At 39.8% G+C, this 25,930-nt stretch overlaps 1 protein-coding gene and 1 long non-coding RNA gene across 10 annotated transcripts in view; both read right to left on the bottom strand.

The window, feature by feature from the left end:
- LOC143900330 (disks large 1 tumor suppressor protein-like) overlaps positions 1 to 25,930 on the bottom strand; it is a 332,595-nt gene that overhangs the window by 174,711 nt on the left and 131,954 nt on the right. For 7 of the 9 annotated variants that reach the window (XM_077411538.1, XM_077411537.1, XM_077411543.1 and 4 more), the window contains exons 4-5: positions 16,057 to 16,161; positions 8,538 to 8,705 (exon numbers count right to left, since the gene is read on the bottom strand). In XM_077411538.1, the coding sequence (XP_077267664.1) occupies positions 8,538 to 8,705; positions 16,057 to 16,161 (273 nt within the window). Of the gene's footprint in view, positions 1 to 8,537; positions 8,706 to 9,052; positions 9,275 to 16,056; positions 16,162 to 25,930 lie in introns of those variants that run through there. The other 2 variants (XM_077411547.1, XM_077411546.1) reach the window with 2 other exon arrangements.
- Positions 2,701 to 8,309, bottom strand: LOC143900340 (uncharacterized). Its single transcript, XR_013257761.1, has 4 exons — positions 7,247 to 8,309; positions 6,376 to 6,770; positions 5,919 to 6,073; positions 2,701 to 5,324 (listed from the first exon to the last, which is right to left on the bottom strand). It is a non-coding gene; the product is annotated as an uncharacterized LOC143900340 (long non-coding RNA).

Here is a 25,930-nt window from a genome sequence, read left to right as displayed (position 1 = left end):
TTAATTTTGTTCTTTATTTTAAGATAACAGAAGTTAATAAACTATCGAAGGGAGAGATCAAGTTTTATCTCGCAAAGCATCATTAATCTAATCTCGTTACATAAATACGACACGAGAGAGAAAAATGAGTTGAGTGAGCAATATATCAACAAATGCACATTAGATTTTCTCAAAATAAATTCAACATTTCGTCACGGCCGATCAAAAAGAAGGACGCGGGGAGGTGCGGGGTTAATTACCGAGCAAAGAAAGAGTTTCTTCGTAGTTGAATCTCGCTCTGTCCGGTCGTCGCGACGCGAGAGAACGGACGAATACGCAACATTGTGCACTTGTAAGCACGGATACACACGTGCACATTAGGCGATACACTCTTTAAATACCTCGTAACGTACGGCCGGGCTCTCGCGCAAGAGCATCTTACGTACGCGCCTCTGCATGACCGGATGCTGCATGTATCGTACACATGGAGGCAACGGCGCTCCTTCTCGCCTCCCCACCGCGAGATACGCGAGCTTTAATCTGGGTGAGCCTGCCGGGTCGTAGTCGCGAGCACTGACCTACGTCACTGAGAGCACTTGGAACACTAGCGGGCACGCCGCCGGTTGCGCTGTGTAAGTGCGTCTCTACATGTGTGGGTGGTCCTCATTCTCTCTCTTCTCTCTCTCCCTTTTACGACCGTATCGTGGAGTATATACCCCTATCTGACTCCGTGTATCTGTGTTCCGTATTACATGTACGAAGACTACGTACGTATGTTCGTGTCGGTGCGACCGACTGCTCGGCGACTGGCGGGGCGAACCATACCGCCACCTCGCGAAAACTGCATCCACCCCCGTGAGCCCGCATCCAACCCCGAGACAATCCCGTCGGAATCCTTTCGGAGATTCCGTCGACCTCTCGGCAGGCACTTCGACGTTGACGAGTGCATTGTTATCGTAGCGAGAGCCGCCGAGGCCGACGTTCCATCGCGCTGACGATGATTACTTTGTGCCGGCGCATCTTCATGAATACTCTCGAGAGTTATCGCGAAGAAGTCTGTCTGATAGCCTGTCTTAAAGCATTATTATAGAGATTTTTATCCTGTATAAATGAAGAATTTTTTGCGAAGCTATTAATTGTCGGTTTTAGGAAATTTAATTTGTGCGACAGAGGTGCATTTTAAAATTCACCAAAATGACAATGATTACATATAATATGACGATTATGAGAGATAAAAATTTTAACCAAAATACAATTATTCGTGTCTTAACTAATTATACCTCTAACTCGGATCTCTCTTTATTTTTCGCGTAGTCTGAATTGTGGAAACTTCCGTCACGTGGTGAATAGTTGCCGGATGAAAATCGATTACCCCGGTCAACTTTGCTAGTTCGCAATGAGATTTCGCGCGGCATATGTCGTCCGTAAGACAACAGGTCGGGATTTCATTGTTTCCAATAATAATCGAATTACGAGCGGTTTTCGATAAATGGCCGCGTTCAGCAGACACAACTGTTGAGTTCGTCTTTTATATCAACACTTTGCGTTGATTGGTCTGCTGAACGCGCCCAATGTCTGGAAATGTTTACGCTGAAAAACACGGGGTCGTAGGCAATTCGGAGGGAGATGCACTCGTTTCGAATCGATGCTGGTAGAATGGTAGTCTGCTGGTGTTTTCAAGAGCACTTTCGATATAAGATAAAACAAAGAGAGAGAGAGAGAGAGAGAGAGAGAGAGAAAGAGAGAAAAAAGGGAGATAAATAAAAATAAGGGGAGAAAGGGGAGAGAAAGAGAGAAATAATTGCGGAAGCTTTTAATTAAAAGCACTCACAGCGCGAGTGGAGTGCGTACAATGCAGCCCATTGTATTGTATGCCATTTGACAATCGGTTGCCAGAATACGCCGTTTTATGCGATATTTTCCGTATATATAAAGAGAAGTCATTCTCAATGGAAACATGGATCGCTCGCGGATCATTATTACTAAATGGAGATTTTTCCATGCTGATGCAACGCTCAACGAGATGTAACGTCCATTGTACATGTTTACTTTTTCATTTAGTTCTGCGAAGCGTGAGAGTATCGCATTCTCATCGAACATTTATGGGAGATGAAAAGAAAAAAGGCGTATATTCACGAGGCATTGACAAAAATACAATTCCCAATTGTATTTTTCTGACATGAAACAAGGCCAATTTTCCTTGTACTCAAAACGTCCATGTTTTCGCGTAAAAACGATTGAATTTCGACAAGAAGAGTATCACATGACATTGTTTAACACATGGCATTCACAAGCGTATTTTAGCTGATTTTTCATTCACACCAGATTGAATGATTTATATTAAGAAGGAACAATAAAATACTTAATTTATAGTGTTGAATTTATAATATTGAGTTGCAAAAAAATATATGATATACAATATTTATCTGATAGTCGTTCTATGATAGTCACTAATGATTGACAAAATAAGAAATAGAAAAGTAAATAGAAAAACTCAGCGTCGGTCACCGGTTACCGTCATGGCAATGAATGTGTTAATGTATATAATAAATCTAATGTTATATATACAATTAAGATAACTATCTTCACATAGTTTAATACTAATATACATTTTTTTATTAAATTTTATTTTTTAATATGCATTTTAGTATTTTATTTAAGTGCATAAAATTCAAAGTGGAATAAAAATACCTTTTGTCTTTTATAATATTCCATCTGTTCTAATTTACCTCTTATTTTATACGCGGATATAAATAGCAATCTTATTTTTAAAAACGTTTAACATTTCAGATATTCAAAACTTCTATGGAAAGATTTTCTAGGTATTCAAAGTTAGGTATTCAAAGCTTCCAAGAATTCTAGACATTCAGGACTTTCAAGAATTTCCAGTTTTAAATAATATAATATTTGAAACAGAGTCTTTGTAGTAAAACGTATAGTAAGTTCCTACTTTCTTGTCGTGATATCGAGCAGCAATTGCCTCCGTTTTCCGTTACGAGGCACGCGTGTTTACGACCGAACCGAACATTGAATACTTTCAAAAGATTCGAGCTATTATTTTAAAATGTTGACGATAAGATTACGATTAATAGTACCATTTCCGTGTTTAGTGAAGTAAGCGAAAGGCGCGGAGGCATCGCGGGCGGATAATTGAGGAAAAGTCGAGGTCTCGAAAAAAGGTGGTAGAATAGCGTTCAGACACAAGTCACGCTAGAATCAATCGTGAGCTGCGAAGTCGTGAGGCCGGCAGTTCCCGCTTTCGTGTCGCGGTATCGAGTAACAGAATTCCAGTCTTCGTTTCTCAGATACGTGGCACGCGTGTTCGCGAACCGAACCGAGTCACGAATCTCACGAAGTCCCCTCGATTGATTTGCCTGTATCACGAGAACGCCTCGCTAAATATATTCAGAATGGAAAATCGCGTTCTTTTTGCCTGTGCTCCACAATGCGGTCCTGCAGACCGTAACCTAATTTTTTTTCCTGCGAATATGCATACACATTGAATCCGTTGTAACTGACATGTTTCACATTCCGTGTTCAATTTCTGTTCCCCGCGTTTAGAATGTCCGACGTTGCTTGTAAACGCGATAGCTTTTAAATTGCTTCTGTGTGAAAACTTTGCAAAAGACTAGATGTAATGTAATTGATTCGGATGCATTATCTCGCATCGAATAGCGATTCTTTCTCCGGTATAGCTCAATTGGAAGTTAAAATGTAACGTGGCACGTTAAGTTAATCGTAACACGTGTCCCGATCAAACGCACGCAGCGGTCGCGAATCGTGATTTAATTTTGTCGCGCGATCTATCCCGCTCGAATCACGATGCGCCGAACGATCACAGGCTGATTTGAAATTTGTAGTCAGCTTGTAATTTAACTTCGCTCGGAGTTCGGCGTGCGAGTCTCTCCGATTTTCCGTGCACGCCGAGCGCGCAAAGAGATTTTAATTGCATCCATACTGATGATTAAACGATTTCGCTCATAGTCCAGGATAAATAATAAAATAATGTAAAATCCTCGGTCGCAAAGATTATGATTAACATTTAATCGGGAGTATATGCAATCGATAAGGTTAAATGTCAAGGCGAGATCGTCAACAAAATTATAAACTTTGCATACACGCGCGAGAATTACGAGAAATGTACGCGGGAATTACGGGCGCGAGCGATAAAAAAATACATGCGCGCGATTATTAAATAATTATTTGAACCTATCCGTGATATTTTGCCGGTACACGTCCGAGTGTTTGAAGTAAATGTCAAATGGAGCTCGACATGGTAGGCGCGTACATGCAAAGAGTTCGTTACACTCTAATTCCAGCGATTCCCTCGCTGAGTGACACGCATCGCGTGCACATTAATGATTAGCTTCGCGATTACACAACGCACGTAGTCACCTATAAAACTCGAGCATGCTGAATAATATTCTTTTTTACATGAAATGGTTGAAAAGGGGAAATCAAAACTGAATTTTCCATATTTTCGCGAAAGCAAGGATTTTCGTTTCTATTTTATGATATTTTGATATCCATATAATTTAATGCAAATTATTAGCTTATTATTATTTCATATAATTGTGTCAATAGATTATTGGAAAGTTTTGATAATAATATAGGTACATCGAGTACAGAGTTAAATCAAGGATCAAGATAATTTTGTGATAAATTAATGGCGTCATTTATATGATGACTCTGTCATCAGATAACTGGCAAATTACGTTAATGCGAGCATTTCGATTTTTCCATAATATAAATTGACGTGAATAATTCAATCATTTATTAATATTCTAGTAGTCTGAATAGAATTTTATTCTTCAATCGCGCGCAAATATTTGTTCAACAATTTTTATTCACAATTTTTGCAAAGCTTTTTGTAGCTGAAGCAAATACTTGTGACATTTCAAACTCCCGCAATTTTTTTAATGCGCTAAACCGTCGCTATACATTTACGGGTTTGTTACTGAAATGGCTTTTTCCTGCTATTTTGTTCACGATTTTAAAAAATATCGAAAATTCGCTATCGCTTCACCGACTTTTAAAATCAGGTCTCGCGGCACGATGAAAGTAACTTTTATCGTTGAACGTTTCGCTGGCCGAGAAGAGCCAGGAAAATGGGCAACACCAGAGGTAGTATCTAGGTCGTCCTAGGTCACGTGGAGGTCGATTATCCGACGGTATCACGTATGGAGAAGACAAGAGAAGCGAACGAAGCATATTCCATCCGACCCTCATTTACCTTAATCTTTCGTGTTTAGTCCGTTTCCTTAAATCTGTGTCACTTTTTGCGAGATTTTAATGGAAGTCCGCAGTTTCGGTGAACTTCAAATCTTTTAGACTGTGTCCTTTCGCTAATAACATTTTCATGCACAAAATAAGTCAGGTGATGGTTGAATATTTTTCGCTTAACGTGTAATTATTTTCTCACGCAAGCATGAGAAGTTTAAAATTTTTAAACAAAAAATTATTCCTAGTTATTATATTTTCTGAATATTTTTTCACATTACACACGTTTATACAAAATTTAAGAATATGTGGACAGGTTTAATGAAATCCTCGTGCATTTAAGAAGACTTAGTGCCTCCTTTTTTCCACGTTTTTTTTTCAAGATCGGTCTAGAATACTCCTTCACCTGGCCTCGATTCGGCGACGTCGCAATTGGAAAGATTCGCGTAAAAAACGCGTCGATAAATCACGATCAGCTCGGGAAGAAGGAAAAGTGAAGCGAGCGTAGAGGAGACAACGGAGAGAGAAAAAAAAAGAAAAAAAGGACGTCACGGGAAATTCATGCGTCATTGTTGTCGGGACGAAATTACATTATCGCGTTGTTCGCGTAGCGAACCCATCGTGTTAGACCGGATGATGGGGATGGTAATTTATCGCGCGACATAAATTATGTATAACGCTGAAACGACCCTCTTGGCGTGCGACGAGTTTGTAGTTACCTTCATATAACCGGTGCTTCTTGTCTTAAGTAGCTCAAACTTGGTCTTTAGCGAGCATTTGCAATCCTCGTGGATAGGATCGTTTCGCAGGGGAAATTATTATCGGACTACTTCCGAATTTCCGGCATAATACAAAAGACACTTTCATCGATCGACTAAATAAATTAAAAAACACCAATGCGCTTAACAATTTTATTTTAACGAACTATCGCTGATACTTAAATTTACGAAAAACATATGTATGTATTGTTGCACAAACTATTATAGCTATTATTTGCGCGAGTAAAAAAAAAATTAATGCGCTCGACAAATTGTTTGAAATTATTAGCATTTATCTGGAAAAACCATGTAAAAATTGCGAAAAGAAAAGTATTCAAACTGTGAGGTAAGTAAATTTTCAATGCGAGATATCCATTCGACGCCAAGAATAAAAATAAAAAAGATCTCAAAAGACTACCTGTCGCATCTCGATATCGTTATCACTTTTTCTTTTGCGCACAAATCGCGTCATATGCCGCGCGAACATGCTGGAAAGGAGATTGTGCAGTGCAACCGTTCTCGCGGAATGCACGTCTCATTCTCTTTTAACGACTGCCGTTAGTGAGAGCGATAAGAGCCCTCCCTCCCCCTCGCAACTTCAATTCGCGCGTAACTCATGATCAACGATTAATCTCGCGAAAATGACCAACGTTCTCTGACGCAGGTGCACCCATTGAATTTTCGCGCGATGCTATCTCGCATTGTGCCGCGCGTCTGCATAATTTATATTTAACGATCCTCCCCTCCGACGTAATGGATTCAAATTCAATACATAATGGTCGTGTCCGATAAATTCCCGTTCGTGAAACGCCTCTGGAAAATTTTAAAGTTGCCAGGAAAATATCACTTTCAAAGTTTTCGAATATGATAATCTTCGAAAAGTCAGTTTTCAAAATTAAAATAGAATTTGTCATATTTTCGATGAATTCGACATTCTCAATATCGATAAGTATCTTAAAGCGAAATACAATTATAGATCAGAATATAATCTTAACAAATGCACGAAGTGTTCAATAACATTGTTAAAGAAATATAAGTTTTATCGAAATCCGATTGCTGAGGCGATTTTCGGAAATGTCAGACGTTATCATACAGACTCATGTAATTTTCTGTAATTAAAACCATGTAATTAGTGGTTCGACGTGGTGGCGATGCGATAACGCACGGCGAATTAATTAACCTAATTCCCGAATTATTTATACGCGAGCGGGGCTGTTGTTATAATTGCGTGCGTCCGGGTCGATTAGTCGAGCGATCCGGACCCCAGCACGTTCGCACCGGTTACGTACATATACAATTAAATGCCGGAAGGGGCAACGACGATCCGGATGTGAACCTCACTCCGGGTCGATTATCGAGCGATCCGGATGCGCGACCGCGAAATATCCCGCCCTATATCGGTTGCGTTATCGACCGGTGGCCGGCGATAGAAAAACATTGCACCCCGCGAAGTACGATCAATAATGCCTTTCGGTTTTTCACACCCAAGTGTCCCAAGGACGTCGGGTCCAAACGCGAGAAAACACCCTTCGGAGCTCTCCGTCGCACGAAGGACCTCTCGACGTCACCCCGCGGTCACGCGGTCTCCACAGAACCGAATAACGCGTACCCGATGCACCGCACACTCGTGACACTCGCCGCAACTGTCGCGTCCGAATCGCCCACCCGCGAGCTCCGTCGCATGTCCAACTCTCGAGGCCGACAAGCTGCAAAGTCGCGGCAGAACTGTTTTGTCCACGTGTTGCGGATTGCGGACAGTCAACGGGGGCAGGGTAATGCAGACCTCGATCTTACCACGATGACAGACCGTAGCGAGACCGCGCGGCCTTCGAGGGAATCCCGGGATGACCTCGCGCTGTCTCTGCCCTCTGCCGGAGGGTGCAGCAGGCTACTCCGAGGGTGGTTGGGCAAATAACAATCCTCAATTACTCTAATCAAGATTTCAATGTCGAAACTAGTATGACAGAGTCAGCTGGATTTTAATAAACGATTTAGAAATACAGAATCATTTAAAACCTCTTCATCAAATTTGTTTCGTTCTAATTACAATTTAATTCCAATCAAATTGTTTTCGCCGAAATTCATGATAATTTTGAATAATAATTTCTTATTCTGATTATCTCGATGCGCGAAAATGTTCAAATTGCGTGCAAAAAGCATGCTACATCTAAGATTTTATGATTCGTTAACGTTTGTCAATACTTGTAGCACTCGGTAATGTGGAAGGTTTGTTCCCCAACCATTACCAACCGCAGGAGAGACTCGCGTTCATCGATCCTGTGTTAAAGGTGAGTATCTTCAGGGATGAAAACGTAGGTGGCGAACATTTCGAGCTCGCGCACGCATGCGCCACTCGTCAACCCTCGCGAGCAACTTTTCTTATCCATTACTTTACCTCATTTATGCCGAATTTAAATTTTAAAACAAAAAATAGACAAATTTAAACGTTTACATAAAAATCGAACTCTCCCTTTTCTTCTTACATTTTTAATATTTTATATAAAATATATATAAACGTCTAAATGTATGTCACGTTAAACAGAAGGGAGCATATTTTCTTTTATCGTGACACACACTTACCTTGTTGAGCGTCTCATGACCGATGTGCGGGATACCGTCTGGATGAAGGATACGATCGACCGAATTCAGCCTGGGAACGCCATCCAGTTGGACCGCCTCTTTCAATTGGGGTGGCGACGGCGGCGGTGGTAATGGTTCCTCCACCCCTGTACCGTCAAATCTCGTTTTCTGCAACGGAGAAAGAAAACAATTTCATTATGTTATTACCCCGCACATTAAAAGGCTATAAAAACAACCGTCGCGCGTCGCCTTCTGGTATATATGTATAAATATCTTAACGCGCGCGATTAACTTGGAGATGGCTTTTTGACAATCGTGAAATGTGTGTTCCAATACTTTTTTATCGAACACTATAAGAGATATGTATTTTTTCTCAATACTTCGAGATGATTTAACGTAATTTTCTCAACGTTGATCGGTTGCAAGATCTTTCCTGCTCCCAATGCGGAATCCCGTCGTTACGATCTAGTCGTTACTAATGCTGTTTTACGCTTATTTGCGTCGTTAGAACTTACGTGATTCCAGCAGCATTCGCAAACACCCCTGCCGTTCTCAAAGTTGCGCGAAATCGCATTATTTGCGCCACGATTGCTGGACGAACTCGGCGTTGAATTGGCGTGTCGCTTCGCCCTTCGACGTTTTCGTATTTTGACTGGCACAGCGAACATGTAATCACTGAATCGACGCCTTGAGTGACGTACGATCGACACCCAGTCTATCATCGTGCGAAAATAGTTCGGTCCCGCGCGTGATATTTCGAATATATAATATATTATATGTATATATATATATTTTTTCGGTGTACGCTGTCCGTCAAAGTCCACTCGATTTGCTGTTGTGCACATTTTAAATGAAATAGAAATGCTACATATATATAACGCCAGAGGAAGAAAAAGAAAAGCAAATTGAGACATGTAAATATCTGCTAAACAGTTACCCCCCATGTGCGCTTCGTTAATTTTACTCAAGTATTACGAAAACTATTACTCTATCTTTAACGCGAACTTAAATATTTTATTTTGATATATTTTTGAATCTAATTACTTAAATATTTCCACACGCTGTGTTCATATATATTATATGTAATTATAAATTTATTACAAACAGAAAATTAGCTTTTTACAACTTTAATTATTTTTTTCAATTCAATTGCTAGTATATTAAAAACAGTTCAACTGTTTCTCTCTTATTGTTAGTAACAAATTCTTGATTTAATTATTACTTCTATTTTATATTACACTTCAGAATCCTTACAAATTCACGAGACGAACCGAGACGAACCTTTCAATTAGCGTTCAAACTTTTATACGTATTTCAAGGTAAATTGTAACGTTTTGCGATTCGTTTAACCTGCTGCTTGCCGTTTTTGTTGGTTCGCGCTACTCGAACGAGTACTTTCAATTGGGTATCGCGGACGTGCCCATCGTCGCTAGAGATCGATACCAATTAATGGTGAAAAGAAAGTCAGGGATATATATATATGTCACGAATCAAATCCCCCTTTTTTCTCCGTTTCTTGTGTTCTGAAAGCGTGTTATAAGTATCGGGCTGTCTCTATATTCCTCCCTTGTTCCACTACATGCGCTTTATTCCTTCGACATAGTCACGTCGATCATTATTGTCGAGTGCACTCTCTGAACGTGAATAAAGATGCTGACAAGGATGTTGCGATTCAGCGCGCATTTGTGTCGAGAATCAACGCGGCGGTAAAAATAATATTCAAAATGCTAATTGGCGAAATGAATTAATCATTGGTACGGCATTTAATATAAATAATCCTCGAATAATTATGCAAAAATTACTTAACTATCGCGCAGATAATACTACAATTCTGCGATAATTGTATGAAATAAAGCGTATTTTTTCAAGTGTAAGAAAAGAGAGAATACTAAACAATTTGTTGTTCGAAAAAAGGAAATATTTCAAATTTTTAACTTCAAATTTTTATTTTACCTGTTATTTGGAACGTGTTAACTATTATTTTACATTTTAACTTTTGGTTGTAGTAAAATATTTCAAGCTTAATGTAACTAAATGTATTTCACACGTGTATATTTTACATTTTACCGAAATCTTTACCCAAAATATTTTCATACTGACGGAAACTCGTGTAAGAATAGATAATGTTCGGGCGCACTACATGTTTGCTATATGTTCGCGAGCATAATTTGCGGCACCGGCAAAGGAAAATTTCAGAGTGATTGAAGCGCTTACGGGCTTCCAAGAATACCAAACACCGCCGCATATTGTTTATGGAAGAACCGCGCGTGCGAGAGAGAAATAGTTTAGACTTGGTACTTCAGCAACCAATCTCCATCGGCATTCTATTCCATGATGAAAACGCACCCCTTCGTAAATCCCTTGATTTCATATACAATATCACTATGCTATGCTTCAACTCATCGTGTATCACGTTACCACTTTTCAGTATCGTCGTTCTTTTGCGAGAAGAAATTTTTTATATTCTTTTTTGTATGCGACGCACGCGCGCGCGCGCGCGATCTCGTGTTTTCATTAGAAAAAAACGGAAAGTTTTTACAATGACAGATATCGTTGGATTCTCTCCTTCAACCGGGAATCATAGACTATTATTTTTGTTTCTCTTTTATTTTATCGAATCACATTTTTTATCGAATCACGAGGTAACTTCCAAGAAAAACACGATCGCTTTTGAAAGCAAGGTCAATTATTTTTGATCGTGTTGATTAATAGATTCTTCTTTTTTCTTTATTCTGAATACGAACAGGATTATTTTGACGAAATCAATGATTCGTTTCCAAAAATTATCTATATGTTATATATATTTCATAAAATGAATATAAATATAGACGGAAAACTTTCAAATTAACGTTATTTTAATGTCCTAAATCTTAACCCTTCATCCCACTAGGTGGGTCGTTTTCGTCCGGGCAAAAATCAAATGTAGTTGTAACTTTTGAAAACGGGTAGAGAGGGCGCCACTGCGAATCCGTAAAAAAAGTTATGCTTTTCGAGAACCCGCCTATCAAGTTTCAAGGCGCCAGACCCCCTCCAACCGTCACAGGAGACACGTAATTCTTGAAAAAAACGAGGTTGGCGGCGAACACTTAAACACTTCATTTCAAAATAATTGCATGCAATATTTTTTTTATGAAAGGTACGTTTTTCCCCTTCAATTTCTTTTTTTATTCATTTCGATATCTTTATTTGTCTTAAAGTTATGATTTTTTTAGTAAAAGATGATTTTACAAGTTGTAGTTGTAGTTGCTCCATTTTTTAAATACAAATTATGTGAAAAAAATTAAATTGTTTATAATTTTATGATTGATACTTCAAATTAAAGGTTTGAATTACCTCCATGAATTTTTTCACATTTTTTGTAACATTTTAACACTTAAAAAAAAAAACGTCAGAACGAAAACGACCCACCTATGCGGCGTAAAGGTGCCAAAAAAACCTATGCGGACGAAGGGTTAAAAATGTCTTTAGTTTTATAAGTATAAAAACAGTGTTTAGTTAAAAATGATACTCCTAATCAAATTATACATTTTCGTTTGCTTTATATCACGCTATTTTTGACATTCTCATTGCACAAAGTCCATGTTCAACATTCTCACAATAAAATCCGTGTTCCAACCATATCGCGAACACTTTTTCGGGAAATTACAATACAATATCGATGAGTAATTGTAATTAGCGGTGTTCATTAGGATAAATGATTGCACTTTGATCACACGATCACACGAGTCTTGGCTGTTTTTTGGAGCAGCCGGCTTTATACCTCGGCGTGGAAGACGTCGGCGTTGGTACTGATGCAAAAGTGACCCGACGCTGGGTATATCAATAGCATGCCGATGCTCCCGAAGAAGGCGTTGCCGTCTAATTCTGACGCTGAAGCATCTTCGTGATTGGACGGCGGTCTAAAGGACTCTCCAAAAAGTTTCCCTTTTATCAAATCCAAAGTTTTAAGAACCCGGGTGATTAATTACCGTCATGTGGTATTTAGTAAGTTCAATGAGTCGCGCCATTTATTTCGTGGGGCTCGCGACTGGCGACTGCTATTAAATCCGCGTTTAAGTGTCGAGTGGCCGCGACGGCGACGGTCACGTTACGCGCAATGTAATTCTCAGACGATAGTGACGTAACAGTGGTTTGAGACCGATGCCCGAAGAAATTGTGTTTGCCCGCGAATTTACGTCCAGTCCGATTAAATTCTCGTTTAATTAAACTTCACGCGCACTACGAGGAGGGCAAGATTTCCGACCAATTCCTCGGAATTGCATTCTAAATGGACAATCGTTTACAGCTCAGGGGTTTCATCGTATATTTTTTTTTGCAGCGAATTTCATCTCGAAACACATAATTCGTATATATCTCGCTTCGCTCACTGATTAATTTAATTCAATGTATACCGCTGTGTACAACATCGCTCTGTTTTCTAACCGAGTTAATTAAAAAATAACAAAAAACGATGACGAACGTTTCAGCAGCTGGTTAAATGGCGATCAATAATAAAGTTCCGTTAATGGATACCTATATTTTTTTCTTATCCCGCTGCAATGGCAGGCGGTATCGACGTTTCGATCATTAATGGATTAAACAAACCTCAACAAAGCATCCAAGCTGGAAGTTAATCAGGTTACCTAAATCAAACGGAATGCGTCATAATGTAACCGCCCCTAAGTCCAGTCCTGTTTCAAGCATTTCGTCGTATTCCATCTGTAAATACGTGGACCGCAAAACGGCATCAATAATGACGACACGGTGATTTTCAGTTTGGTTTACAAGCTGGGTTGTCGCGGCTATCGGTGCCGTCGTTGGTTGCAGCAAATAACGGCAACGGCCAACTTGGTTCGCCAATTAATGCTCAGTCTCGGGACAGAAAATTATGGAACCGTGAAGCCGCAGGCTGGTAATTAACAGCAAATTGCGTTTGTTCGATTTATCATTTAGCTTCACGCATCGGAATTCATTTCAGAGTTACTCGCGAGTGCAACAATACGCAAAATATCCTCGCGCGAGGTTAATTAACCGCGTCACGCACAGCCATCTATCGCGCCTGTCTTTTCACGAAATGGCCTCGCGGACTCGTTTTATTCTGCGAATCGGATGTCCATTACGAGCACAATGCCGGGGCACAATGCAGCGACCTCGGCAGCGACTCGCAGCTTCAGAAAACCTTGGACTTGATAGGAAGAACATGAGGAGATAATCGAGAACCGCGCGATCGTGTTCTGAAACGAAGCGAGGAATTGCGCGGCAAGGTCTTGCGCCATAACGAAAGGCGAAAGGATGAGGAGCAGGACGGCGGAAAATTGCAGTCTGCAGCTGACGTTAAAGCGAATTAATTTATATGTTTATAGTTAACCAAGGTAAACTCCTTATCATCTTCGTTAAGAAACTCAAGCAAATGAATGCTTTTTTCATGTTAAACTTTAAGTGCGTGCTAAGCTCTTTGAAAGCAGCGAAAAAGCGGCACTTCATGGCTTATATTAATATAATTAGTAGCAAATGGAACAAAAGGGCGGTTGGATTATACAAAAACACCTTGAGCGTTAATTGCGTCGTTGGTCTTAATTTATAGCCGACATATTTCAACCAAACCTAGTCGTCTTAGTTTGAAGTTAATACGTGTATAATTTATAACGAATGCGATTGAACGGAGTGCACATTAAACCCGTCGCACATAAATCAATGTAAAAATGCATGTTTAATACAAATATCTAAACGGGTTAAGCCGCGAAATCCCCATACTTTATTGTGCAATTTGGAAAAATATGTATTTTATCATTCTAGATATTTGCATTTCATTTTACACACAGATTAGTGTACAACGGCTTTAATATGCACCAGTGCGCACTGATATGCACTAGTGCGTCCAACCGAATTTGCTATTAATTTGAATGAGCCTAGTTATTGTACACAATCGTGGGAGTTTACTGTAATTAAATTTGGCTCGAAATAAGAGGTCACCATATCTACGATACTACGATTCTCGTCGATAAAAATATATCGATATTTCGACATAGAAGGATTTCCGATGTAAAGAAGCCGATGAAATAAATTCGTGCTAGTTGTGAAAATTGTTGATGGCACCGGTAAAAACGCAATCCGTCGAGTATTCATCGAGATTTATGTGCGCCACGCACTGTGCATATTCATTCCGATTTCCGCGTGAAATCCCGAGACACGATAGATATGCATTAAATCGACGCTTTTATTTCCATGCTGAAAATATCGTTCGTTCGTCCGAGTGCTACTCGAACGGACAAGTATTACTACGGAACTACGATACGTATCGAAATAGATTTAAGTGATGATAAAAATGCGATAGGCACCGATTTTTCAATGGTGCGTCGCGTATATCGTGCGGCCACGTACATGCAAATACACGCTAAGTTACGCGCGTGGTAAAATAAAATTTTTCGAAATAGTCATTCCATATTACACTAGCACCGCGAACATATATCATATTTCAACATTTTCGTATTTTCAATAAAACACTACACGCTGCTATTTTATTTCCACGTTCCGCTTACAACAAGTAGAACATTATATCGTTGTATCGTCCCTGATGTAAAGAGATGCATATAAAAGAATGCTCCCCACGTGTCTTCAACGATTAAGGCTGATAATAGATGTTTCAGAGTCTAAGCATATTTGTCTGAAATTTATCTAAGATTAATTAGAGATCGTATAATGGAATTTCCTCTCAACTAACCAGAAACGTTATAAGAACTAATTTTGATAAACTTAAAATTAGTCATATCTCAAGTACAAATAATTATAATTAGCTGTAGCGAAAAAATGAGAGAACGACATCAGATTACTCTAAATGAAGAATTTATCGATTTAAAAATACGTTGATGTAAATGGTGTCTATTTTTTATTTTTTCAAATTTAATTTGATAGTTACCTATATTCCATAAGAAAATGAGAATTTTTGTGCAAGAAAGAATCAAAGATTTATTTCTCGGGCGTGAAGATCTACTTCGCGTTATCGACGAGGCTTTGCGGAGATGGTTTTGAGCTACGAATAGATTCTGGGCTGTGCTGCCACGAATATTTCGAACGAACAAGTTGGTAAGCCAGGGATCTTCCCAGGCACATTCAGCTGCAGAAAACGGGCTTACCGTTGCAAGCCTACGAACAATCATTACCGAGCTATGCGTCAAATATGGACAATGTTTAATTGAGCCATTTCTTACTTCACGCATGCACTGATCAATACATCCACACAAATTCTACAGGATACAAGAAAACATTGTAGCTAATTTGCAATTATCAATTATTGATTAAATTGAACAGCCTTAGAACGATGCTTCATCAGGACAGAAAGAAAAATGTTCAATGCTTCAATGGGAAGAAAGATTAATATTAAACGTATTCGTAAATCATATTATATAACACTCACTATACGAGATTTCTTCACGAGTCTAGTAGAACAGGTTTTAGTTTACGATGACAGTACATGTCGCAGAAAGCACACGTGTTTTAAAGATCTGCAATTTACTTTCGCAAAATTTGCACGTTTACGAACCTGAGTCTCGTCTAGATTGGAGCCTGGAACATCGGGACTGGCCGATCTGCGGCCATAAATGTTCGACAGAGTCTGGGTCAACGGCAAGGCGGAGGCTGGACCATCCTGAAACGATCACATCATCTGAATAACATACCATTGTGTTTTAAGGAAACGCGTATTGCCGAATGGCAATCCCTTTCATCTCTTCACGTCAATCGAATGTCAATCGAGTTTCAAAATGCATTTCTTATGATCTACGAATTATTACTGCAAATTCGAAATCGTACGAAGACGTTGTTTAACAGCCGTTAATATATCTCGCACGTCAAAAATATCGAATTTTAAATATTAATTTTCAGTCCGATATGCTAATAACGTTGTAATAATATCGATAATTCTCATAGAAATGCTGATTTATTAGACAAAGTGCCATAGTAGGAAATTATTGTAGGTTTCGCTCCTCGAGCAGTCGCATGCGATAGTTCGAGATCGTCCTCGTAGCAAATCGTCGCGTGTGCCTTCCATTTTCTGGCGTACCTACGGATTTATTTTATATTTTGTCAACAATTTTATAAACTCGCTATCGAATCATTCCAGATATCCGTTGTTGCAGCAGCTCAAACAGTAAACACTTAATATCTGAGTTATCAGGTTTCCCAACGCCACGCCGACCCGGAGAGCTCGGCGCGGATCGATCGCAACAAAACGTTTCTACCAGTGAGCAAAGAGCAAATGAATACAGGAAATAAAGTCACGAGATGCAAGGTCAATTACGTATACGAGGCTGGGTCGGCTTGACTGTTCGTCGCACATACGACAACAGAGCGCTAAGAGAGCCGAATTATTCATAGCGAACTTTCAGCATTTAGTTTAGTTTAGCATTCAGCATTGCTTTTATCTCCACCGAGGAGCGCCTTTGTCAAAGGTGCATCGTCGGCCATTGTCCTCAAAATGCGTTCGCTGCGTCAAAACGTCTCCCGATGACCTGGTTACTGCCCACGGTCGCTTTTCTTATTTATAGCCGTTGGCGAGATAACGAACGCCGCAATCTACTTTAAAGCGTGGGGTACTTACAATTATTAAGACGAAAAAAGAACGGCGGAACAGAAATGTCCGATATTTAAATGTACATCCATTGAGAATTTTTAATCGCACTCTTCAGGGTATAGTCGAGTAATAATTTAACGGATTGCTGATTTTTTAATTACATCTAGACTGTATCTATAGGAAAGAAAGCAGTTACGGAACGAAATTACTCGAACATGTTACTCGAACTCTGAGCAACAAAGCTCGACGTTATGGACACGTAGGAAAGAGATTGGAAGTCCAGTTTTGCGTCCGGTGTAGTCGATCGGATTTGCATTCCTCGCATTCGCGGCAGTCAAGGGGGCGGTACCTAGAACGTTACCTCGACAATGTGAGTGTCACCGAATGACACTTCTAGCATTAATAAACGTTCTGTGTCTTGTTCTGTTCCAGTATTGCGCGCGTGGTATAAATAAAACTGGATAACGTATAGATGTGTGTGGGTATATGTGCTTGCGCGGAGATATGGTTTGGCTCATATTTCCGCAGCTCAAGATGTATCGGATAAAATTGAAAAGTAAAGTAGCTTGCACTAATATTTTATCTTCTCTCAGATGCATTCTCATACGTCACGACAGTATACGTACCGCGATGCAGGTAGTTTTATTTTTACCGAGCGAGAGTACACTACTCGCTATCGTACTCATACACTACTCTCGCTATCGCGTGCACCCGTGCGATTCCGGGAATTTAAGTACTCTTCTCTCGAGTGCCTTAAATGCTGCATGCATGATCATCATACAGTACAACTCTTAATATTTAAAAAATACCATAATTCCCTATGATGATTTTTTAGCAGTAAAACACATGTTTTTAATTTTTTTTTTCCTAATATCTATCTCGTACTCTTCCTAATATATCTTTCTAATATTGTTCCTAACACCTATCTCGTTTCTCTTGCGTTTACAACGCAAGTGAAATTCTAGAGCGTTCATGATGAGTGAAATTCGAGAAGCGCGTATCGAAACTCTTTATTCTGTACAAAATAGGTACCTACACGATGTACACACCACGGTTTTTTAACGTTGCATCCAAATTGCGTAGAAAATTGGTTTTCCGGGACGGGAATATAATATTCTTCCCTGCGCGCGCGTTGTAATAAAATTTTTTCTCTATTTGGATTAGCGTGTTTATCGTCGGATCCCTCTCTTATAACTGGATTAATATGTTGTTGCTAAGTAACGGGAGATATATTGCCGGGTTTCGCGCCCGAACTTTCGGAAAACACAAGTGCTTCCTCGCGTTTCGCCGTGTCAGAAATTTGAGCCTGCGCCGCGGAAAGAGCTCGTCGAGATTAATCCATGGGCAACTGAATGTTCGTAGTTGTTTATAACTCCGCGAAGTGGGCTGTAATGCACGTAAAGGATAATGGTGTGCGTCGAACATGAGCGCAGCGGAGTGCGTTCTCGATTACCTGCCGGCGCTTCTCGCCCGCCCCCGCGATTTTATGACGTCGCAATATGCATCGCTCCGATAATAGAGAGTAATCCTCCGGCGATGCGCATATTCTACGGCTGAACGCGACTGAACGGCCGACTGAATGGTATCGGCGCTTCGGCCGATTTGATGAAAATCTATAATACTGATACCGTCGATCATTACCGCTGGTCGCGTTCTGGAAACTGCTAGCGTTGCCGCCAAAAGCCAGCCGTATTCGGGCGGAAATATAGGGCACGGTACGCGATAGCCAGCGGATCGACGAACATTTCGGAAGGCCGGCGTTTACCTCGGCGTGGTAAATTCCCATCAGAGTACCCCCGCGCAACCCCGTTTGTTGTATTTAACGCCTCGTTTCTGAACACATTAGAAAAAAATCGGTCGAAAATTGTACGATTTTTCCGAAGAATAACGATCGTTGATAGCTGCGGAGACACGCGCGCGAGTTTCTTAAAATTTATTTACGTTTCTCGCGCGTATTTACTCTCTCGCGTTTATTCACGTATACGAGGTTGATTGTGGCATAAAAATGTATTCACAGCTCGAACGCTTCTAATACATGCGCGTGATACCGTATATTCGATATTGTTTCGTAAGGTGGCGTTTGATTTGTACCGATAGACCGCTGCGGTGTAAACGTATGTCATGACTGACCATAACGCGGACATAACTACTGGCGGCCGCGACATGTCGAGTTACGACCAGGCGACAACTGCGTGACAGTGGCTGATACGAACGGACGAGGTGCGTTTACGACACTCTCTCCACATGATATGCGATTAAAACGCTGCGCACGAAGTATCGTGATGAACGTTTTATTGGAAAAGATGCGCGGGGAGGACGTGGTCGTAAGATAATAGGCGCGATACGAATTTAGAATGGCTTGGTAAATATAATGCAATATGTTTCAGGTCGATCGGCGACACTCGGTAGATATCAATTAAAATTCACGACATTGGATTCACGGCATTAGATTCACTAGCGTAACGGCATTTACGAGTGGTCGTAAATTAATTGTTCGCATAAATAGCGAAATTGATCGTTACGATCGCGAGGATTTCGCATCATGCATGGCGCGCGCTGTTATTGTTCAGCGGCTTGTTTGTCCGCTTATTAATTAGCATTGTTTTCGCGTTATTAATGTCGGTCGCGATCAATAAACTTACATTATAAAAACATCCGAATTTCCTCCCTTAATGAGATTGTTTATCGTTCAAAACATCAATACAAGGAATTGTATATTTTTTATTACTTTTATTATGCAGTCGTATGTTAAATTAATTATACTTTTCATATATTGTGTGAAAAAAAACTTGAGATTAATTTAATTTAATTAAAATAGAATTAAAAATCTCTTTTTAAAGTAAATATCTTAAAAAATATTTAAATCCTTAACTTTTTCAGTGCGTGTGTTAACACTGTACACTAAATTAAAAAAAAAATTGCATGTTAGAGAAAAAATAAACTCGCTAAGAGTTTTATGGCGTAGCTCGACAGCAATAATCGGAGAATTTAAACATTAAATATAAAGCCAGCACGTGTGTAGAGTAGATATAAAAGATCATGTTCCTCAAAACTTATGTTAACAAATAAAAACTTTGTTTAAAACATAAGATTGTGAAATATGGTACAATAATGCTCGCGAATTCGCGAAATAATCGACCGAATGGTAGTTCGACCGTGTGCAGAATTGCGTATGTTACAACATGACTGTAACTATTGGCACCTAATCGTCGAATCTAATCGCCTCGGCTCGACACCACAAAGCGACGGTGTCTATCCGCCTTGCCAATACCTGCAACCAGACTGAAGACACTGCCGTCGTGGAACCGGAGTGCACTTGTCGACGAAAACATATACATCGTCAAAGTACGTGGTGAACATTCTCGAAACTCTGTACGACACCGCGACGCTATAATAAATCTTTCGTACACTTCTAATAATTGCACGAGGAGACCGCGATAAGAGATTTTCGCATTAGATTAGGCGCGTGCGCCATTTATAGATGCATATAGGCGGAAGGCAGTAACGATCGTTCGGGAAGGAGTTCGGAAACCCGTAGCAACAAAGCCTCGAGCTATTCTGCAAGAGGAAAACCTGTTGGTACGGTGATAAATCGACAGAGTCTATACGGGAATCTTCCTTTCGATCGTACTCGATATATTCCGCGATCATTGTATCGATGCACATTGTGGTCCGATGCAAAAGATGAAGCTGTGTCGAATCGAAAGTTTCTACTTTACTCCGTATTTCCTACTCACAACAGAGTGTCACACTCTCTTCCTTTCTCTTTCTTTCTCGCAGGGGGGAGGGAGGAAAACAGATACTTCCGATACTGCGCATTGCGGATCCGAAGCACGTATCCCATTCCCGCGAGGCAATAACCATATACATATGTGTATATATATATTGTGTTCGATAACTCGAAAACTTGGTTCAACGACTTTCAGCAGTCACGCAGAAGGTACCCGCGAGCGGACGCTGCTGTACGACGTTTCTCTCGATCTCGAGCTTACTCTTCTCCCGGATATCAATAACGCGGATTTTGTTCCCGATAACACGCGCGCTTATCGCTCCCAACGCCGCCGCTGCGCGCTGGCGCGTGGATTATCGTCGTTTGTCTGGATTCTAACATACACCCGCATTTTCGAAAAAGAAAGATATAATCGATGTATGTCTTCTATTCTTTTCCGCGTTCTCTCTTCAACATTTTATTAATATATATAAATAAAAAGAATAATAAGCCACAAACTCTAATCGTATATATTTTTCCTGAGACTTGATAAAATATTTGCGCACGAGTTGAATCTGAACCAAATTAGTAACTCCATGAAAGTCATCGATGCCGTACGAGATTCAATTTTCTAAAGTAGTTTCGGTGATTCTAAAAAACGACATTTTGCCGATCAATATATTTCCAAAGTGATTCCAGTGCCGATTCCAGAGTTAGTTTTTCAGTATTGCTCTCTCATATTTATAGGTCGCCGCAATAAAGAAATTTTAGATTTCCCGGTTTTTAATTGCATCAAATATTTACAATGCGTGTATAAAAGCAATCGTCCAAGTTATACTGCATGCGTTTCCAATTCCATGCTCCAAAAATAATAGTTGAGTTACTGCGAATATTTTTTTAATTTTTTATTGGAGAGGGAAATATTTGCATGACCAGTAGCTTTATCAATTTTTGCGTTTAAAAAATAATGAACTGATGCGTTCATTCTTTGCTTAACGTAGAAAAGAAATCCTATATTGCTGCATTTTAAGCGGGATCTTATAAATGCTATTAAAAGAAAATAGATATAACAGAACTAATTTAATTTTGTAACGCGGGATTTTTATAACTTTTATAATTTTTGCTTAATGAAACGAAAACATTTGTTTTGAAAAAGTATAATGGTATATGCTTACTTTTCTACTCTCCCTTCTCTTGACAAAATTACACATACAAAAAGAAATTCCTTCATGTCAATGTTATTAGTATTACTATCTTAAATTCTTGCGATAATTTCTTTTAATCAAACAATCAGCAAGTTCAGCATAATCAAATTCCTTATCAGATGTTTCAACGTCGAATTATTCTACTTAGACTACGTTTCATTAAAAAATTGATCAGAATTGGAAACTCTTCGTTCCCTACAAAGTAACTACGATTTCTATACGTTTAATCGTATTGAAGATTCAGTCTCGTTATCTTGATAGTGAGAAAGTTTACGCTTGTTGCATTTATCGATAGGGAACGAAAGGAAAGCAAATTGGAAAGCTTTCAGAATAGAAGTCTACTCTTTTACGAAAGCTCTAGTCGTCTTTTCTCGATTGTTTGTAAAAGGACTTCTACATGTACTTGTATATTTTATACATAGAGTATTTATTATATATATATTTAATTTATTTTTATTGCAGAAATATCTCGTATGTTTTAGGTATAAGACGAAGATAAAATTAAAACACCTCAGTTTTATCGTCTGCGCGAAGAATATAAAGTGTATATACATAGTAGAGAGCACTAAAAAGTATTTTATTAAACTCAAGCGAATGGATTATATGGTAGCCGTTAGGTATGCCTGAAAAACTAAGGTACTTTCCACTACACTCCATTGTGGCTTACAATAAACGCGATAGTTAGAAACATCGATAATCGTAACGAACAAAAGTAAAAAATTATACATATACGTTAAAGACAAAGTGAAATATAATAATAGAAAAAGGAATTTCTGATACCGCGTTCCAACTTTCAAACTAGCAGTATTATCAGAACGCTGTGCGAACAAATGTACAGATAATAGTTTCAACAAATGGCTATAAATGGACTCGCGAGCATTTCGGTTATCTAATACTTACAGAAGCGATAGCCGGAATGGGATTCTTGGTGTAACTCCGTGTTCCCGGACATAACTTGACTATCGAACGACCACATTTTCTCCCCCCGAGGCAACGACACGTCGATAGTACCGGCGAGAGTACACGGCTCTACACACCGGCAGGCAACGTGGGCGACGCGGATACTGCCGTTGAAACTAATTTCGTCGGATAGTAACGGAGGTTATCGCGCGATGTCGATGACGCCCCCTTAGAAGGACGCGGTAACAGTTTTATCGCGGGACGTGAAAGGGCGACGTACCGGGAAACTGGACTGGACGGGGGATGAAATATCGTTTCTTCACCGCAAAGTGTTCCGCGACCGTTGGAGGATGCCGTAGGTACTCGGATTATTGCTCCATTCGTATCATTGGCACTATTATTTAACTGTTCCTCACGATGGCAGAACGGAATTACGTGTAAGCGCCTCGTCGATCAAATCTCTTATTCGTTCGATCTCTCGCGCGGATCGTTTCCATTTAAACGGACAGGGAAATTTTCATGGCATCAGCGGATATTACAGTATATTCAACGGTTGTCGTAATTCTAGGATATTATTTGCTCCAAACGCTTGTAAAAAATATTGTTCTTCAAACTGCAGTATTGCAAACCTTTACCACAATAAACTGTCAGCGAAATATTTGTGAGATTTGATGTGAATTTGTGGTTTGTAATATTTTCAAGAATTTTAGAATTTAATTTATCTTGCTTATACACAGCGGACGATTGAATAACATTTCAGAATACCGGATATGAGGACAGCCAGAGGATTTAATTACTACGCGAGACAAGTTATGACAAGTAAAATTCTCATCAGCATAAAGTGTATGGCGGAACGACAGCGGAGTCAATCGCGACGTGGAGACCTGAATTTTTCGCGTCACATCTCCTCATTAGAGAAAATAGGTCGTGTTTTTTTTACAGATGCCATATTATTCAGGCGCCTTAATAGGCCGTAAAGAGGAGAGATTTGGCTGTTAAAGATATCCCGTGGCGCTCAACGATAACGCGATAACAAGGCGCGCGAACCTTTGGAAAATCGTGAGAAATGAGAGAGAGCGCAGGCGTATTCGGACTGCTGAGGCCATTGAATATGGAGTTTAATAAAAGCACGCATAAATATCGGGAGGTCTAATACCGCCGCGCCCGGCAACCCAGCCGGTGGCTGATAATGAGGTCGTTATTTTACCGAATATATATATGTTGCCCACATACACGCGTGAAAATGTATATATATACATATTCTCTCTCTCTCTCTCTCTCTCTCTCTCTCTCTCTCTCTCTCTCTCTCTCTCTCTCTCTCTCTCTCTCTCTTTTTTCGCATCGCACCCCGCTGCTTTTCTCCCCTATTTTCTCCCCTAAGTCGCCGTAATAACTCCCCGCCGGCAATGGAGTGTGTCTCTTTCCGCGCCATGTTTCTCCTTCGTGTTCTTAACGATATATATAGCTACTATGTTGTAATTACGCTCTCGTGGGACACGCCATTGTTCCCTGTCCTCGCACCGCCACCTCGTGCGAGGAGTTTGGAGAGAGGGGTGTAACGCGCGTGTGAAAAATAGCGGCAGTCGAGTGCAACAATTTGCAGATTGCTAAAAAGTATCGCATATGCGCGCGACGCGCGCGTATTCAGCGAAACAGCTTGTTTTTCAATAATATAAAATGCAAAGGACTATTCTTTTCCTCTAAATAAGAGTATATTTATATCCTGAATGAATTTTGTGTCTCTCAAAGACGATAGATTTTACTTTAAACGAAGAAATTTCCGTCTTTGTTGCACTTTTTCAACCTTTTATGAGATCTCGGATAGAAGAGTTTTACAAATTGAATTGAAATATTTGAAACGAAAATTAATCATAACAGGAGTATTCATAAATGTGTTTTGAAACATTTTAGAAGTTGTATTAACATCTTAACCGATATTACCGGGAATATTATCACGTGGTGTTAACGAGCGAACTTTAGTGAACTTTTGAGCACATTGCTCATCAAAACTTTCTTAGTGATATATCACGCTACCTCTCTCTGTAATTACATGTTTAAATATGTATACATATATATGTATGTATGTATATGACAGCCTTCACACTCTTTGACACCTTTCGTATTAATATACCACTATGTGCTAATAGTGGAAAAGATTTCAATTCCAAGTAGTTTCGAAAGCAGCGAATCGAAAACTGTACATAGATTAAAATAACAGTAAAATTTTCCGCTACGAGTCTTCAATAAGCTTTGATATATTTTTTATAAACTCCAATATAAGAAGCCTTTAGTTTTAGATGAAAACAATTCATACGATAAACAGATTTATTCACGTGCTATATTCAACGCGTAAAATTTTTCGATAATTAAATTATATTATTATCGCGTCGCAAGAAACGTTGTATATATATATAAGAGTCGTACGGGAAGCATTAGTGACGAATATTAATGATCAGTATTAACGAGCAAAACCAGGTTGCCACGAGGTATTCTCTTGTCGCGGTGTTCGACTTTCCTCGTAATGATACTTCCTTGCCCCGTGCACTAATTACGCGCTTAGGGCGTAATCCTGTGCTGTTTGCGCGAGGAAACGAGAATATACATCATGCCAGGAACTCGTAGTACTCGGACAACGGAACTCCGAAAGCTGTTATAAGCGCCTACAATTATGATCAAGTTTCCCTGTATTACGTTTTCAGTTCATCACGTTGCCCAAATAAACGGACGATGTAGTATAATTATATCACGTATCAGCTTTCAGATGGCGATTTGTGATTCTCAGATTTACGTGTACGAGATCTACGCAGTTATCGATTCAAAAGCGCACGACAGAAGTCTTCCGCTTTACTTTGCGCGTAATTGTCACATCTTACGGATGTACGTTTGCATCTTACGGATCCGAATAGGTCGGCTTTTCTCAATTGGGAGCGCCGCTCTTATCTTCTGCGAACGTAACGCACGGGCCGGGCGCCCGCACGAGTGGGTCATGCAATTAACTCCGCGGAGCAGTGAATTTCGCGACGTTTGGGGG

Source organism: Temnothorax americanus, unplaced genomic scaffold, assembly GCF_048541705.1.
Source record: "Temnothorax americanus isolate GAGA-0224 unplaced genomic scaffold, ASM4854170v1 Scaffold3, whole genome shotgun sequence".
NCBI classification, from domain to species: Eukaryota; Metazoa; Arthropoda; class Insecta; order Hymenoptera; family Formicidae; genus Temnothorax; species Temnothorax americanus.
This window is presented reverse-complemented; position numbering and strand designations above follow the sequence as displayed.